Source organism: Scyliorhinus torazame, chromosome 11 (genome assembly GCF_047496885.1).
Source record: "Scyliorhinus torazame isolate Kashiwa2021f chromosome 11, sScyTor2.1, whole genome shotgun sequence".
Classification (NCBI taxonomy): Eukaryota; Metazoa; Chordata; class Chondrichthyes; order Carcharhiniformes; family Scyliorhinidae; genus Scyliorhinus; species Scyliorhinus torazame.
In genome coordinates, this window is record NC_092717.1 from 102,274,894 (window position 1) to 102,290,341 (window position 15,448).

The following is a 15,448-nucleotide window of genomic DNA, read 5'->3' on the forward strand; positions in this document are numbered from 1 at the left end:
ATGCTCGGGATCACAACACTGACTTGGAGGAGGAGCATGATGAGGAGGTTGTGTTAGCGCCAAGGCGGCGGAGGCGCCCCATGAGGCCACGTGTCTACCGGCACCGCATGTCCTTCGAGGACCTGCCGCACAGGGCATGCAGGAGGAGACTCAGGATGAGTCGGGAAACGGTCGCACATATTTGCCACCTTTTGGCACACCTGGCACCGCGTGGGACAGGGGGAGGACATGCTCCCCCGGTGGCCATCAAGGTAACGGTGGCCTTTAACCTCTGTGCGACAGGGTCGTTCCAGTCGCCGAGTGGGGACCTCTCCGGCAATTCCCAGCCATCAGTGCACAGGTGCATCCGTGCGGTGACTGACACCCTTTACAACATCGCGGACTGCTACATATAATTCCAAGGGGACCTTGCCCACCAGAATGATCAGGCAGCGGGATTCGCTGCCATGACAGGAATACCAGGGGGCGATCGATGGGGTGCACGTCGCCATGCGGCCTCCTGCGGAGAACAGGGACGTCTTCATGAACAAAAAGGGGTCCTACTCCATGAACATTCAGGTGATCTGTGACCACCGCATGAAGATAATGCACGACTGTGCGCAGTACCCTGGCAGTGTACATGATGCGTTCATAATAGCACAATCGTTCATCCCCGCCATGTTCGAGGGATGTCCACACCCCCCCCCACCTGCAGGGCTGGTTGCTGGGTGACAAGTGTTACCCGTTGCGGTCATGGCTGATGACACCTATACGGAAGCCACAGACCGACGCGGAGACCCGCTACAATGAGGCCCATGCAGCAACCAGGGGGGTGATTGAGAGGTGCTTTGGGCTGCTGAAGATGTGTTTCAGGTGGCTGGACCGCTCTGGAGGGGCCCTCCAGTACCATTCGGAGAGGGTCGGCCACATCGTCGTTGTCTGCTGCGTCCTGCACAATATTGCCCAGAAGAGGGGCGATGTACTGGTGGAGGAGGAGGAGGAGGAGGAGGGAGCAGAGGGGGAGGCCGCGGGAGGAGACGCCTCTCCAGATGAGGAGGATGGGGACGAGGGGGGCAGCAGACACGACATGGGGGCGGGTTATGGACGGGAGGCAGAACAACGTCACCGGCTTGGGCAGCGCGCACGCGAGGCGTTACTAGCCGCACGTTTCACCAACTAGGGGCATAGGGGCTCTCTGAGCAGGGGCACTGGCAACACCGTAGCGACACACCTCACCAACCAGCACCCTCACCTCCCACACCACCCGACTACCTTACCTTTCACACCACCACATGCACAGCACCCTCCAACTACGGCACAATGGGATGGTGTCATGTGGTAAACCATTGTTAGTGTATTATATGTATTGTGGTAAACTGTTACTGTACTACATGTATTGTGGTAAACCACTGCCTGATGGCTCCGCATCCCCTCGGGCTCGGTATAAAGGTGGCTGACCTCCGGTCCTGCCCCATTTCGGGATCAATGGCCAGGAGGCTTTCTGTTTAGCTTATTAAAGCCACGGTTTCGTTCACTTCTCATCTTGTGTTAATTGATGGCACATCAATTTAATAAGCGAAACTTTTAAGATGAATTCATCGCTCAAGCCTGATCGCCTGGAGCTGGACCCACAAGCAGCCGCCACCACTGCGACATTCGAGCACTGGCTTAGCTGCTTCGAAGCTTACCTCGGATCCTCCACCGACGATGTCACCGACCTCCAAAAGCTTCAAATACTCAACGCACGGGTGAGCCCGCAAGTTTTCCTTCTTATCAGAGACGCCCCCTCGTATACGGAGGCGATAATGCTGCTGAAGGGACAGTATGTAAAGGCAGTAAACGAGGTGGACGCCAGGCACCTCCTTGCCACGAGGCGACAACGCCCTGGAGAATCACAAGCCGAATTCCTGCGTGCCTTGCGGGTACTCGGCCGGAACTGTGCTTGCCAGGCGGTATCGGCTACCCAACACACGGAGCTGCTGATCAGAGATGCCTATGCCGCGGGCATTAAATCCAATTACATCCAACAGAGCTTGCTACAAGGGGGTACACTCGGCCTCCCAGAGACAGTGCAGCTCTCAAACTCGCTGGAAGTGGCTTTCCAGAACATGGAGACCTACACCTCCAACCATGCGGCACTCTCGTGGGCGCCGCCATCACCCGACTCGAGTGCAGCGCAAGCCTGTGCCGCGCAGCAGCCCGTCAATGCCAGAAGCCTGAAATGCGACTTTTGCAGCCAGGGTAAGCACCCCAGACAAGGCTGCCCTGCACGGAACGTGTTTTGCAACGGGTGTGGGAGGAAGGGCCACTTCGCCAAAGTCTGCCAGGCCTGACCTGTCCCTAAAGTTCCTAGGTCCAGCAGCTCTGCCTGTTGTCTGTCGGGACCGCCCCCATCTGCCGCGCCATCCGCCCTGTGCGACCTGTGGGTGCCGCCATCTTCGCTGCCACCCGCCATGTGCGACCCGTGGGAGCCACCATCTTTGATGCCACGCGCGACCCATGGGGGCCGCCATCTTTGAGGCCACCTTCGATGTCATCTGCCACGTGCGACCCATGGGGGCCGCCATTTTGGAACCACTCCGCTGCCTCCCGGGACCCCTGCTCACCCGGTCATACGCTGGCCACCGCTACCTCCGACCGGCCCACCGACCACCTTCCGAAGCTCGCCTCCATCACATTCGACCAGTCTCGACCTCATCATCTCACGAAATCCACGATGACCGTCCGGATCAACGGGCATGAGACGGCCTGCCTCTTCGACTCCGGGAGCACAGACAGCTTTATTCACCCAGATACGGTAAGGCGCTGCTCCCTCCCAATTTTACCCACGACCCAGAAAATCTCCCTGGCATCTGGATCGCATTCCGTAGAAATCCGGGGGTACTGTGTCGCGACCCTTTCGGTACAAGGCATAGAGTACACTAACTTTAAGCTCTACGTCCTCCCCCATCTCTGCGCTGCCCTATTATTGGGGCTCAACTTTCAGTGCCACCTCCAACGCCTTACCTTAAAGTTCGGTGGACCCCCGCCCCCCCCTCACCGTCTGTAGCCTCGCGACCCTTAAGGTCGCCCACCCTCGCTCTTCGCTAACATCACCCCGGACTGTATGCCCGTCGCCACTAGGAGCAGACGATACAGGGACAGGGCCTTTATCAGGTCGGAGGTCCAGAGACTCCTACGAGAAGGGGTCATTGAGGCTAGTACCAGCCCCTGGAGAGCCCAAGTGGTGGTCGTCAAGACTGGGGAGAAGCACCAGATGGTCATCGACTACAGTCAGACGATCAACCAGTACATGCAGCTCGATGCGTACCCTCTCCCCCCCGCATATCCGACAAGGTCTTCTCCACAGTTGACTTGAAGTCCACGTACCACCAGCTCCCTATCCGCCCAGAGGACCGCCAATACACTGCCTTCGAGGCAGATGGCCACCTCTACCACTTCCTCAGGGTTCCTCAGGGTTCCCTTCAGCGTCACCAATGGGGTCTTGGTCTTCCAGCGAGAAATGGACCGAATGGTTGACCAGTACGGGCTGCGGGCCACGTTCCCGTACCTAGATAATGTCACCATCTGCGGCCATGACCAGCAGGACCATGATGCAAACCTCCGGCATTTCCTCCACACCGCTAAGCTCCTTAACCTCACATACAATGAGGAGAAATGCGTTTTCTGCACAACCCGCCTAGCCATCCTCGGCTACGTTGTGGAAAACGGAGTCCTAGGACCCGACCCCGACCGCATGCGCCCCCTCCTGGAACATCCCCTCCCCCACTGTCCCAAGGCCCTGAAGCGATGCCTGTGGTTCCTCTCTTATTATGCCCAGTGGGTCCCCAATTATGTGAACAAGGCCCGTCCACTCATTAAATCCACCATTTTTCCCCTGATGACTGAAGCCCGCCTGGCCTTCAACCGCATCAAGGCGGATATTGCCAAAGCCGCGATGCACGCTGTGGATGAGTCCATTCCGTTGCAGATGGAGAGCGATGCGTTGGACTTTGCTCTGGCCGCTACCCTCAACCAGGCGGGCAGGCCCGTGGCTTTCTTCTCCCGTACCCTCCATGCCTCCAAAATTCGACACTCCTCCGTCGAAAAGGAAGCCCAAGCCATTGTAGACGCTGTGCGACATTGGAGGCATTACCTGACCGGCAGGCAATTCACTCTCCTCACTGACCAACGGTCGGTTGCCTTCATGTTTAATAATACACAGCGGGGCAAGATCAAAACGACAACATTCTGAGGTGGAGGATCGAACTCTCCACCTACAACTACGATCTCTTGTACCGACCTGGGAAGCTCAATGAGCCCCCAGATGCCCTATCCCGCGGTACATGTGCCAGCGCACAAGTAGACCGATTACGGGCCCTCCGCGTGACCTCTGTCACCCGGGGATCACTGTTTTCTTCATTTTAATCAAGGCCCGCAACCTGCCCTACTCCATCAAGGAGGTCAGGAGCATCACCAGAGACTGCCAAGTCTGCGCAGAGTGCAAACCGCACTTCTATCGGCCAGACAGAGCACACCTGGTAAAGGCCTCTCGCCCCTTTGAGCACCTCAGCATCGACTTCAAAGGGCCCCTCTCCTCCATTGACCGTAACGTGTACTTCCTCAACATTGTTGATGAGTACTCAAGATTCCCCTTCGCCATCCCGTGCCCTGACATGACCTCTGCCACCGTCATCAAGGCCCTGCACAGTCTCTTCACCTTGTTCGGTTTCCCCACCTACGTCCATAGCGATCAGGGTTCCTCCTTTATGAGCAATGAGTTGCGTCAGTTCCTGCTCAGCAAGGGCATCGCCTCAAGCAGGACGACCAGCTACAACCCCCGGGGAAACGGACAGGTGGAGAGTGAGAACGCAACGGTCTGGAAGGCCGTCCTTCTGGCCCTACGGTCTCGAACTCTCCCGGTCTCCCGCTGGCAGGAGGTCCTTCCCGATGCGCTCCACTCCATCCGGTCGCTCCTGTGCACTGCCACCAATGAGACCCCTCACGAACGAATGTTTGCCTTCCCTTGGAAATCCACCTCAGTGGTCTCGCTCCCGTCCTGGCTGACAGTCCCAGGGCCCGACCTCCTCCGGAAACATGCGAGGAGTCATAAATCGGATCCCCTCGTCGAGAAGGTCCTGTTCCTCCATGCCAACCCACAATATGCCGACGTGGCACATCATGACGGGCGGCAGGACACAGTCTCCCTCCGGGATTTGGCACCTGCAGGTTCCCCAGCGACCATCACCACCACCCCCGACCCTACACTGTCTCCCTCCACCACTACACGGCTACTTCAAGATTTGGCACCCGCAGGCCCACCAGCGACCATCACCACCACCCCCGCCCCCATACCGCCCGCCCCCCCCACCGACTACTGGCCGAAGAAGAAGACAACACGTTCCCGGACGCGCAGGTCTCAACACCAGTGCACACACCACAGCCGGGACTGAGGCGATCACGGCAGAAGGTCAAAGCCCCCGACAGACTCGACCTTTAAGTCCACTTCACCCCCGCTGGAGTCGTTTCTTTCTAACAGGGGATGAATGTGGTAAACCATTGTTAGTGTATTATATGTATTGTGGTAAACTGTTACTGTACTACATGTATTGTGGTAAACCACTGCCTGATGGCTCCGCCTCCCCTCAGGCTCGGTATAAAGGTGGCCGACCTCCGGCCCTGCCCCAGTTCGGGATCAGTGGCCAGGAGGCTTTCTGTTTAGTTTATTAAAACCACAATTTCGTTCACTACTCGTCTTGTGTTAATTGATGGCACATCATGTCACACAATTGCCTGTGGAAGTGGGTGTGTTCAATGCCATGCAGGATGATGGCAACCCGCTCTGCGATGAGCTGTGAGCTCCAAATCGTTAGCCAATGTCTGACTCATGGCCACAGCTACACCCTCCACGTGGGTGGTCCCTGTACGCGTAACGGACACTCCCATGGACATGTTGGGCAGCTGGCGGCGGGGTGCCGAGCACGGCGGGGGGAATCTTTACACCCACCTGGGCTCACTGTTCCACCGACCTTTGAACACAGTGCCAATCAGTTCCGTTCACGACCACGCGGCCACCGGACATAGGACAGAGGCATCTTGCATTGGTGTAACAGTGAGTTTAATTGTAATGGTGACATACAAGTGCCCTAGCCCCTATAACTATACTGTGCCCTGCACCCGTACCAACTTACACGGTGTCCAACGTCTTGGCCTTATGGGCCCTACCACTACGTCTATGTGTTTCCCCAGATGGTATAGCAGGAGTGGAGGAGGACTGCTGAGACTCCGGCCCTGCGACTTGGCTCCCTGTTGGCAGTGTTTCCTGGGGCGGCCCAGCTTGGATGGGCCAGGCTGCTCTGTGGGCATACTGGATGGCTTGGTGCCACCCTGTTCTGCCCACTGCCCACCAGATGCGCCAGGGACGGGACGGGGGGAGTCCAAGGATCCGCGGTGTTCCGGAACCTCCCTTGCAGGAGTCACCGGGACGGGTTCCGGAACCTCCTTCCCCCTCGGGGTGCCTGGTGGCCCCTGGGCCGCTCTATGGGACAGGGGTGCGAGCGGAGACAGGCCACGAGGCACCACCGACACCTGCCGCTGACAGTCCTGGAGGCCCGCTGCGGTATCGACCAGGGTCTGAATGTTAGCAGCGATGGAGCTCAGGGAGTGGGCCATTCCTGTCTGGGACTGCGCCACATCCCTCTGTGCTTGAGCGACGCCATCCAGCATCTGGGCGAGGCCGCCGATGCTCTCAGCGATGGCCTGCTGAGACTGAGCCACCGCCTGGGCAATGCCGCAGATGCTCTCAGCGATGGTCTGCTGAGACTCGGCCAGACTCCTTAGAGCGGCTGAGATGTCCCTTTGACTCTGGCACCGGGCTGCCTCTGAGAGGGCAGCCCTGTCCTGGACCACGGATGACGCATGCACATGAAGCCCCACGCCTTGCATTACCTGACCCATGGCTGAAACTGTTGCACCCATTGCTTCCACCGTGGACGCCACCCGTGCGGTGTCAGCCTGGGTGGCAGCCATGACCAGCACCATTCCCTGCTCCTGGACTCGGATGGACTCCTCCACCTGCGTCTGCAGTTGCTCGAGGCTGGCCGACATCCCGTTGTCTTGTCCCTGGATTTGTAACTGCATCGGTCTATGGGTGGGACTGGAAAGTCCAGGAACCTGGGAACCGTCTGGGCAGCAGCTGGTTGCTGGGGCTGGGCTGCCCTCCGGCCGTCAAGGCCCTCAGCTGCTCCTACCTCCACCTGCTGTACCGGGACGGCTGTGTGGTGCGCACCAGTTAGTGTCCCAGAATCCTCATCACTAAAGTGGCCAACCGAGGTGCGAGTCTCTGCGATGGTGGGGGGGGGTGTGGGTGAGTAAAGTGACGCCAAGTCAGGGTAGTCATCGGTCCCACAGTCACGTGGTTCCTGCGTCGAGCCCTGGGCCGATGTTCTTTCTTTTGCCCCCATCTGAGGGGCCCTGTCCGGTCTGTCCATCATCTGTGTGTCACTGTCCTGGCTGTCGTGCGCATCAGTGTCCATCGTCCTCATTTTGGGGCTGTCGCTGTCCTGGGTGTCCGTCCTCTGTTCATCACTGCCCTGGGTCTCAGTCCTCTGTGCGTCCGACTGCTGTCTCATAGTGACGGAGGAAGACCTTTGTTACCGTCCTGCCTCCCTGCCGTGGTGTTCATCCCTGGGGGCATCTGGACCGGGCACTTGTGGGGTCCAAGCAGCGCCAGACGGTCCGGGACGATCTGCGGCTGGTCCTGCAACACACAATGCAGCATGTATTGTTACACACGTGGACTGGGGTGAGGATGTGTGCTTGGAGGGGTGCTGGGGGGGGTGAGGGTGTGTGCTGGGGAGTTTTGGGGGTGAGGGTGTGTGCTGGGGGGGTGAGGGGGTGCTGGGGGTGAGGGTGTGTGCTGGGGGGGTGAGGGGGTGCTGGGGGGTGAGGGTGTGTGCTGGGAGGTGAGGGGGTGTGCTGGCAGGGTGAGGGCGTGTGCTGGGGGGGTGAGGGTGTGTGCTGGGGGGTGAGGGGTGTGCTGGGGGGGTGAGGGTGTGTGCTGGGGGGTGAGGGGTGTGCTGGGGGGGTGAGGGTGTGTGCTGGGGGGGTGAGGGTGTGTGCTGGGGGGATGAGGGTGTGTGCTGGGGGGTGAGGGGGTGTGCTGGGAGGGTGAGGGTGTGTGCTGGGGGGTGCTGGGGGGATGAGGGTGTGTGCTGGGAGGTGAGGGGGTGTGCTGGCAGGGTGAGGGTGTGTGCTGGGGGGATGAGGGTGTGTGCTGGGGGGTGAGGGTGTGTGCTGGGGGGTGAGGGGGTGTGCTGGCAGGGTGAGGGTGTGTGCTGGGGGGGCTGAGGGTGTGTGCTGCGGGGGTGAGGGGGTATGCTGGGGGGGTGAGGGTGTGTGCTGGGGGGTGAGAGTGTGTGCTGGGGGGGTGAGGGGGTGTGCTGGGGGGATGAGGGGGTGTGCTGGGGGGGTGAGGGGGTGTGCTGAGGGGGATGAGGGGGTGTGCTGGGGGGGTGAGGGGGTGTGCTGGGGGGGTGAGGGTGTGTGCTGGGGGGTGAGGGTGTGTGCTGGGGGGGTGAGGGGGGTGCTGGGGGGGTGAGAGTGTGTGCTGGGGGGATGAGGGTGTGTGCTGGGGTGTGAGGGTGTGTGCTGGGGGGGTGAGGGTGTGTGCTGGGGGGGTGAGGGTGTGTGCTGGGGGGGGTGAAGGTGTGTGCTGGGGAGGTGAGTGTGTGTGCTGGGGGGTGAGGGTGTGTGCTGGGGGGGTGAGGGTGTGTGCTGGGGGGGTGAGGGTGTGTGCTGAGGGGGTGAGGGTGTGTGCTGGGGGGGTGAGGGTGTGTGCTGGGGGGGTGAGGGTGTGTGCTGGGGGGTGATGCTGTGTGCTGGGGGGATGAGGGTGTGTGCTGGGGGGGTGAGGGTGTGTGCTGGGGGAGGTGAGTGTGTGTGCTGGGGGGGTGAGGGTGTGTGCTGGGGGGTGGGTTTGGAGATGAGGGTGTGTGCTGGGGGGTGAGGGGGTGTGCTGGGGGGGTGAGGGTGTGTGCTGGGGGGTGAGGGTGTGTGCTGGGGGGGTGAGGGTGTGTGCTGCGGGAGGCTGCGGGTGTGTGCTGGGGAGGGTGAGGGTGTGTGCTGGGGGGGCTGCGGGTGTGTGCTGGGGAGGGTGAGGGTGTGTGCTGGGAGGGTGAGGGTGTGTGCTGGGGGGGCTGCGGGTGTGTGCTGGGGAGGGTGAGGGTGTGTGCTGGGAGGGTGAGGGTGTGTGCTGGGGGGGCTGCGGGTGTGTGCTGGGGAGTGTGAGGGTGTGTGCTAGGGGGGTGCTGGGGGGATGAGGGTGTGTGCTGGGGGGTGAGGGTGTGTGCTGGGAGGTGAGGGGGTGTGCTGTCAGGGTGAGGGTGTGTGCTGGGGGGGCTGAGGGTGTGTGCTGCGGGGGTGAGGGGGTATGCTGGGGCGGTGAGGGTGTGTGCTGGGGGTGAGAGTGTGTGCTGGTGGGGTGAGGTTGAGGGTGTGTGCTGGGTGGTTGAGGGTGGGTGCTGGTGGGGTTAGGTGAGGGTAGTGTGCTCAGGGGTTGAGGGTGAGGGTGTGTGTTGGGGGGGTGAGCGTGGCGGTGTGTGCTGGAGGGGTGGGGGGTGTAAGCAGGCAGGGGAGTCTCACTTGCTGGTGCGCCTCCGATCTGGCTGAGGACAACTTCCCGGTCCCCGCCACCGCCAACGAGGTCCAGTGCCCTCTGCTCGTGTACTGTGAGGGTGTGTAGTACAGGTGAACCCTCTCCAGTTCTCGCACGCTCCCTGTGGTTGTGGGTGGTCTTCTCCTGGGGGGGGCAGCAAAGCATCAGAGTTAGTCGGTGCACAGCAACCCGCGCAGATGTCACCTATATGATGGCATGGGAGCACTGGGCACCCGGCCACGGCGGCTCTCAGTGGTTGCAGCCCATTAGGGTTTGGCAACACTCCTGGGGGGGGGGGGGGGGGGGGGGGTTGGTCACGTGTGGCTGGTAGGGGGTTGGGTGGTGCAAGGGGCACGTCTTGGTGCATTCACCCTGGCTGCCCTCGTCAGGTCGTGCATCTTCTTGCGGCACTGCTCGGCCATCCGTGGGGTTTGCCCCACCGCGCTTACCACAATGCACACCTCACGCCAATTCCTCCGCACTGTGCTGGCAGAGTGCCGATGGCCACGTCGACTGCACAGAATCGCCCTCCGATCTTCCACCGCACCGAGCAGCGCCTCGAGGTCATGGTGACGGAACCTCAGGGCGGCACGGCGGGGTGCGGCCATCTCGCCGGTCTTGTGAGCTTGCGGCGCTCGCGCACATTTTAAGCGACTCGGCGCCGCGTCATCGGGTCGTCGCGTGAATGACGCCGGTATGGCGCCACGCCCCCCGCACTTCGCGACGCGCCCATGCTGGCCCCTTTTGCGGGCCAGAATACGTCGTCTGATCGGGCCCCTGATGCCGTCGTAAAACAAGACGGCGTTTACGACGACACGGGGACTCTGCCGCAGGATGGGAGAGGTGTATCCCATCCTGGGTGTCCTCACTTGGGGGGGTGTGAGGTAATGCCCATGTGCATGGGGGATGACATTGCCTGTGGGGGGGAGAGTGAGTGGGGGACCAGCAACGTACTTAGAGATCGGGGCACCCTTTCAAAATGGTCTGGTCAGCGGGTCAACCACTTGTTATGAATAGAGGACTAGAGGCCAAACGCATCAAGAGCGTTAGGTACAACTATCTCTTTCTATTACACAAACTATAAAGATGTTCAAGGTTGGCTTGTTCCTCAGGACAGTGGAACCGGTGTATCTTTAGTGTGATAGAACCTCAACACATTCTTGCCTGTATCCATGACTGCAGCCCATTTCCAGGGTCAGGCCCAATTTGTATATTGAGGATGGATGTTAGGGTGACTGTCATCATCAGCTAAAATAACTTTTGTGAAACACAATAAAATTTGCATCCAAATATATCACTGTGTTGTGAAAAGTCATTGTAAAATTTCTATGTAATGGCATACTAAAAGTGATGCACAGCTGGTCCTGTTCTTGTTTCCTCCAACAAAACAGTGCTTCCTTTACTTGGATTCATGCTGGGCTCAATTCCAGAGGTGCAGGATGAGTGAAGCCGCTCTCTGAAGCCGCTATTCTCCATTCACAAATCTCAACAGTGATTGTCCAGTCCTTTAGGATCATAGAACATAGAACATAGAACATTACAGCGCAGTACAAGTCCAATTCTCTCCTTAATCTGTGTGCGCATACATGCTGTTTAGAGTAGAAGTCACTGGATGGTGAGCAGTAATGGGGATATGGAGGCAAGCTATACAGCCTGTCCTGTCATCTATTAGAATTTTTATAAGTATCTCAATTTATTTTAATTATGAAACAAGCCACTGTATAGTGAAGACAGAAGGTTAAAATGTTCTCCAATACTTTTATAAACATTTACTTTTCATCCCCATTTAGGTGCACATTCTCCTGAAACACTGTTTGCTCAAACTGATGGATAGCTAGTTTTGCTTGCTTTCTTTCTTAATTTTAGAAACTATACTGTTCCAAGCAATATATATGGGCTTGATTCTATGAAAAGGAAAACTTAGATATTTTAAAAGATAAGGTCATAAGTTCAAATGGTAATACTAAGTACAATTAATCAACATCCTAAAGTGTAACAATATTTAGAATTCAGATTACAGTAAAGTGCAGCATGATTAAATATATAATCAAAATAGAACCAGATGACTATTTCAAAGTATGCCAAAAATGGAACAAAAGAACAGGTATAGAAATAAATATAAACAAATATTGAAAATATCAAGGATAATAACTTCTATACGCTAAGACTAATATTTGAAATAATCCAGAAACAATTTAATAGAGGCAGAAACACTGGAATTGTTCAAAATGTAATTAGGTGCAGTGGAGGGGAATTAAGATACTGGTGGGTCTCGGCTCCATTTGTTAAATTGCCTTTTGCATATTTCTGCTTTGGAGTCTTTCGCTATTTTCTCTGTACCGGTAGTTTTTAATAAATGTAAGTAAGCCATTATTAAAATCCCTTTTCCCAAACAAAACCCTGGCTATATCTAATATTTTGTTTGTTACTTCCCTTTTGGTATGAACCACTTCCTGCATGGTTAAGCTTCACTCACTAAGTAACGTGGGGAACGCCGGCTCAGTCAGCTCATTTTCTGGAATGAGATCAAAACCAAACTGGAAACCTAAAGTGTCCGCATTTTTCATGTTTATTTGCAAATTACTGAAGAAATTAAATTGCGAACATTTTAAGTTTGATGACTAATGTCCCTTATAATAAATTAGGTCCTTATTCATAGTGCATGATAAATTATCCAATGGTGACCATTCTACTGCTAGATAGCAGCAAAATATAAGTATTGTAGAATAAAGACTGAGTTGAGCATAAACACTGGCAAGGACTAGTTGGGCTGGATGGCCTGTTTCTGTGCTGTATATCCGACTTAATCCTCAGTAATATATTTAGTACAATGACATGCTGTATTCCAGGGTAAGTATTGAGTATAAGGTTTAAGGTGGGAATGAGTGTTTCCAACTCTCTGGATATGAGCTGGGAGATAGGTGGTAAGATGGCAAGGAAAGGTCACTAAAGCGAACTCTAATGCAAGCACCTTGAGAGGTTGAATAAACTTGGTTTGTTCTCACTGGAATGAAGGAAGTTGAGGGGCGACCTGATAGAGGTCTACAAAATTATGAGGGGCATGGACAGGGTGGATAGTCAGACACTTTTTCCCAGGCTAGAGGGGTCAATTACTAGGGGGCATAGGTTTAAGGTGCGAGGGGCAAGGTTTAGAGGAGATGTACGAGGCACGTTTTTTACACAGAGGGTAGTGGGTGCCTGGAACTCGCTGCCGGAGGAGGTGGTGGAAGCAGGGACGATAGTGACGTTTAAGGGGCATCTTGACAAATACATGAATAGGATGGGAATAGAGGGATACGGACCCCGGAAGTGTAGAAGATTTTAGTTTAGACGGGCAGCATGGCCTTGGAGGGCCGAAGGGCCTGTTCCTGTGCTGTACATTTCTTTGTTCACCTATGACTAGAGGCAGACGGCCAGTTAAGTTACTTAATTTGCTTTTTGACAGTCATTTTACAACCCTGTGGGATTTTACCAGCCTCGAAATGACCGCCTACCACATGGTGAGCCTGCGAACTACGTCAAAGTAGACCCCGCCGTTTTCCCAGGGGCCCTCCTTTCCACTGCTCACGGTGAGGCCCACCATTGGCAATGGTCACCCCTTCTGCAGGAGAAATGTTTTCTCTCCGAGTGTCCTGAGTCTCTGGAACCCTCTTCCTCAGAAGGCAGTGTAAGCTGACACTTTGACTATTTTTAAAGCAGAGCTAGGTAGATTCTTGAATAAAAAGGTGTGAAAGGTTATCTGGGATAGACAGGAATGTGAGATTGAGGTTGCAGTCAGATCAGCCATGACCTTATTGAATAGCAGAGTAGGCACGAGGGGCAAGTGCCTCCTACTACTCCTAATTTGTATTTTCATATGTACGCATGTATCATTGCTGGAGCATTCAACCCTGCAATTCGCATGGATCTGTCTGCCTGGCACCTTGCAAGGGCACTTCAATATGGAGGCCTCTTCTTCTTATCCTTGCAGCCTCAGTGGCTGCCACGTCTATCAGAGGCACTGACAAGGTTGCAGAGCTGCTGGCCCAGTGAAAGTGGCGGCAGCCCGGAAAGGCAGGTCACCAACCTTAATTGGACAGTAGTCCCCGTGGCAACCTCTTAAATGACCATCACCCATGAAATTGCCTCAGCCGTCAGTCCACACTGGCTCAGGAACTGCTTTTACTCCCAATGGCAGGACCCACGGTGTTCCAGTCAAAATCTATAGCTTCTGGGAATTGAATGAGGAAGAAACATTATATAAACATTTTTAAAAATTGAGCATACAGTGAGGCTTACCTAGGTTTCCTTTCTGGTTCCGCAGGCAGCTTTAAGTGCCTTGAAGCAGCTGTCTGAACAAGGACTCGACCCAGTGGAGGGTGCAGTCAAGGTAGAAAATGGATCCATTGAAATGTAAGTACAGATTAGTATGCAAATGTGCAATACTTGGGTATTTCTGAAAAAGGCGGATTTTGTTGAAGCTTTTCATTTTTCATTCATCAGGACAATTGGCAAGAATACCAACGTAAGGGCAACAACAAATTTGTACTGTATGAAAAAAGAGTCCTGATTGGTTGGCAAACAGACTCTGATTGGTAGAAGCATTGCCATGGAGCGTGCACCAGTTGAAGGTGATTGACAATTAACTGCCAAACATTCTTTGAAATTTAAACATGCAGCTTGATTCTGATTGGTCATGGCATTGTACTGTGGAATGAATCAGCGAATGGCAGTCACTTATTTAATTTAGCTGAAATGGGCACAATGTGTGTACATGTTCTTTTTGGCTGCAAAGAACAGAGCCGTGGTGGTATGTATTAGGGGTAATACTGTACACCAGGAATGCCGAGGAGCTATTGGAGGACAGATGCTGGATCCCGATTGGATCCTCCACCTACTGGGCTCCACCCAGATAGGAGGGATATAAGAACCTGGGTTTAATCCCCGCAGCTGCATTCTGTGAGTGAGCTACTGGGGAACGAGTCTGAACAAGTCTGCTCAATAAAGCCTCGATTGAAGTTCTTTACGTCTCGCCTCGTGTGTGATCGATGGTGCTACAATTTATTGAGCAGACTTAAAAAGGAATATGGAGCTCCGGATCACCCCGGAGTGCCTGCGAATCAGCCCCCAGGCAGCAAACGCAACATCCGCGTTTAAACACTGGCTGGCGTGCTTTGAGGGATACCTCCGAACAGCCCCCGGCAGACCAACAGAAGACCAGAAGATGCAGGTCCTGCATTCCAGGGTGAGTCCTGAAATCTACTCACTCATCGAGGGCGCGGAAGAATTCCCAGAGGCGACCAACTTGCTGAAGGAGATCTACATTAAGCCCGTCAACCAGGTCTACGCACGCTACCAGCTCGCGACGAGACGACAAATCCCCGGGGAATCGCTAGACGATTTCTTCAACGCTCTAACGATCCTGGGACGAAACTGCAACTGCCCAGCGGTTACGGTGAACGAACATACGGAGCTCCTGATCAGAGATGCTTACGTAGCAGGTTTGGCATGGTCGCAAATTCGCCAGAGACGTTTAGAGAAAGACTCTCTTGGACTCACAGAGGTACGGGCCCTTGCAGCCTCCCTCGATGTGGCCTCCCAAAACGCCCGCGCCTATGCCCCCGACCGCGCTGCAGCCCCTTGGGCTCCGTGGACCCCCGCCACGACCGACCCCCCGGCAACCCCAGCCCCTCCGCAAGCGTGCGTAGCCAGAATCCCAGACCACCCGGAGGGGCCCCGCTGCTACTTTTGCGGGCAGTCAAAACACCCCCGCCAGCGCTGCCCGGCCCGCTCGGCCACCTGCAAAAGCTGCGGTAAAAAGGGGCACTATGCAGCGGTGTGCCAGTCCCGTGGGGT

The 15,448-nt window shown here is 55.9% G+C and overlaps 1 protein-coding gene across 4 annotated transcripts in view; it reads left to right on the plus strand.

The window, feature by feature from the left end:
- stau2 (staufen double-stranded RNA binding protein 2) overlaps positions 1-15,448 on the plus strand; it is a 622,240-nt gene that overhangs the window by 587,154 nt on the left and 19,638 nt on the right. For 3 of the 4 annotated variants that reach the window (XM_072467547.1, XM_072467551.1, XM_072467548.1), the window contains one exon: positions 13,917-14,005. The exons of the other annotated variant lie outside the window; for it this stretch is intronic. In XM_072467547.1, coding sequence (XP_072323648.1) covers positions 13,917-14,005 — 89 coding nt within the window. The remainder of the gene's footprint in view (positions 1-13,916; positions 14,006-15,448) is intronic. 4 annotated transcript variants of the gene reach the window in all.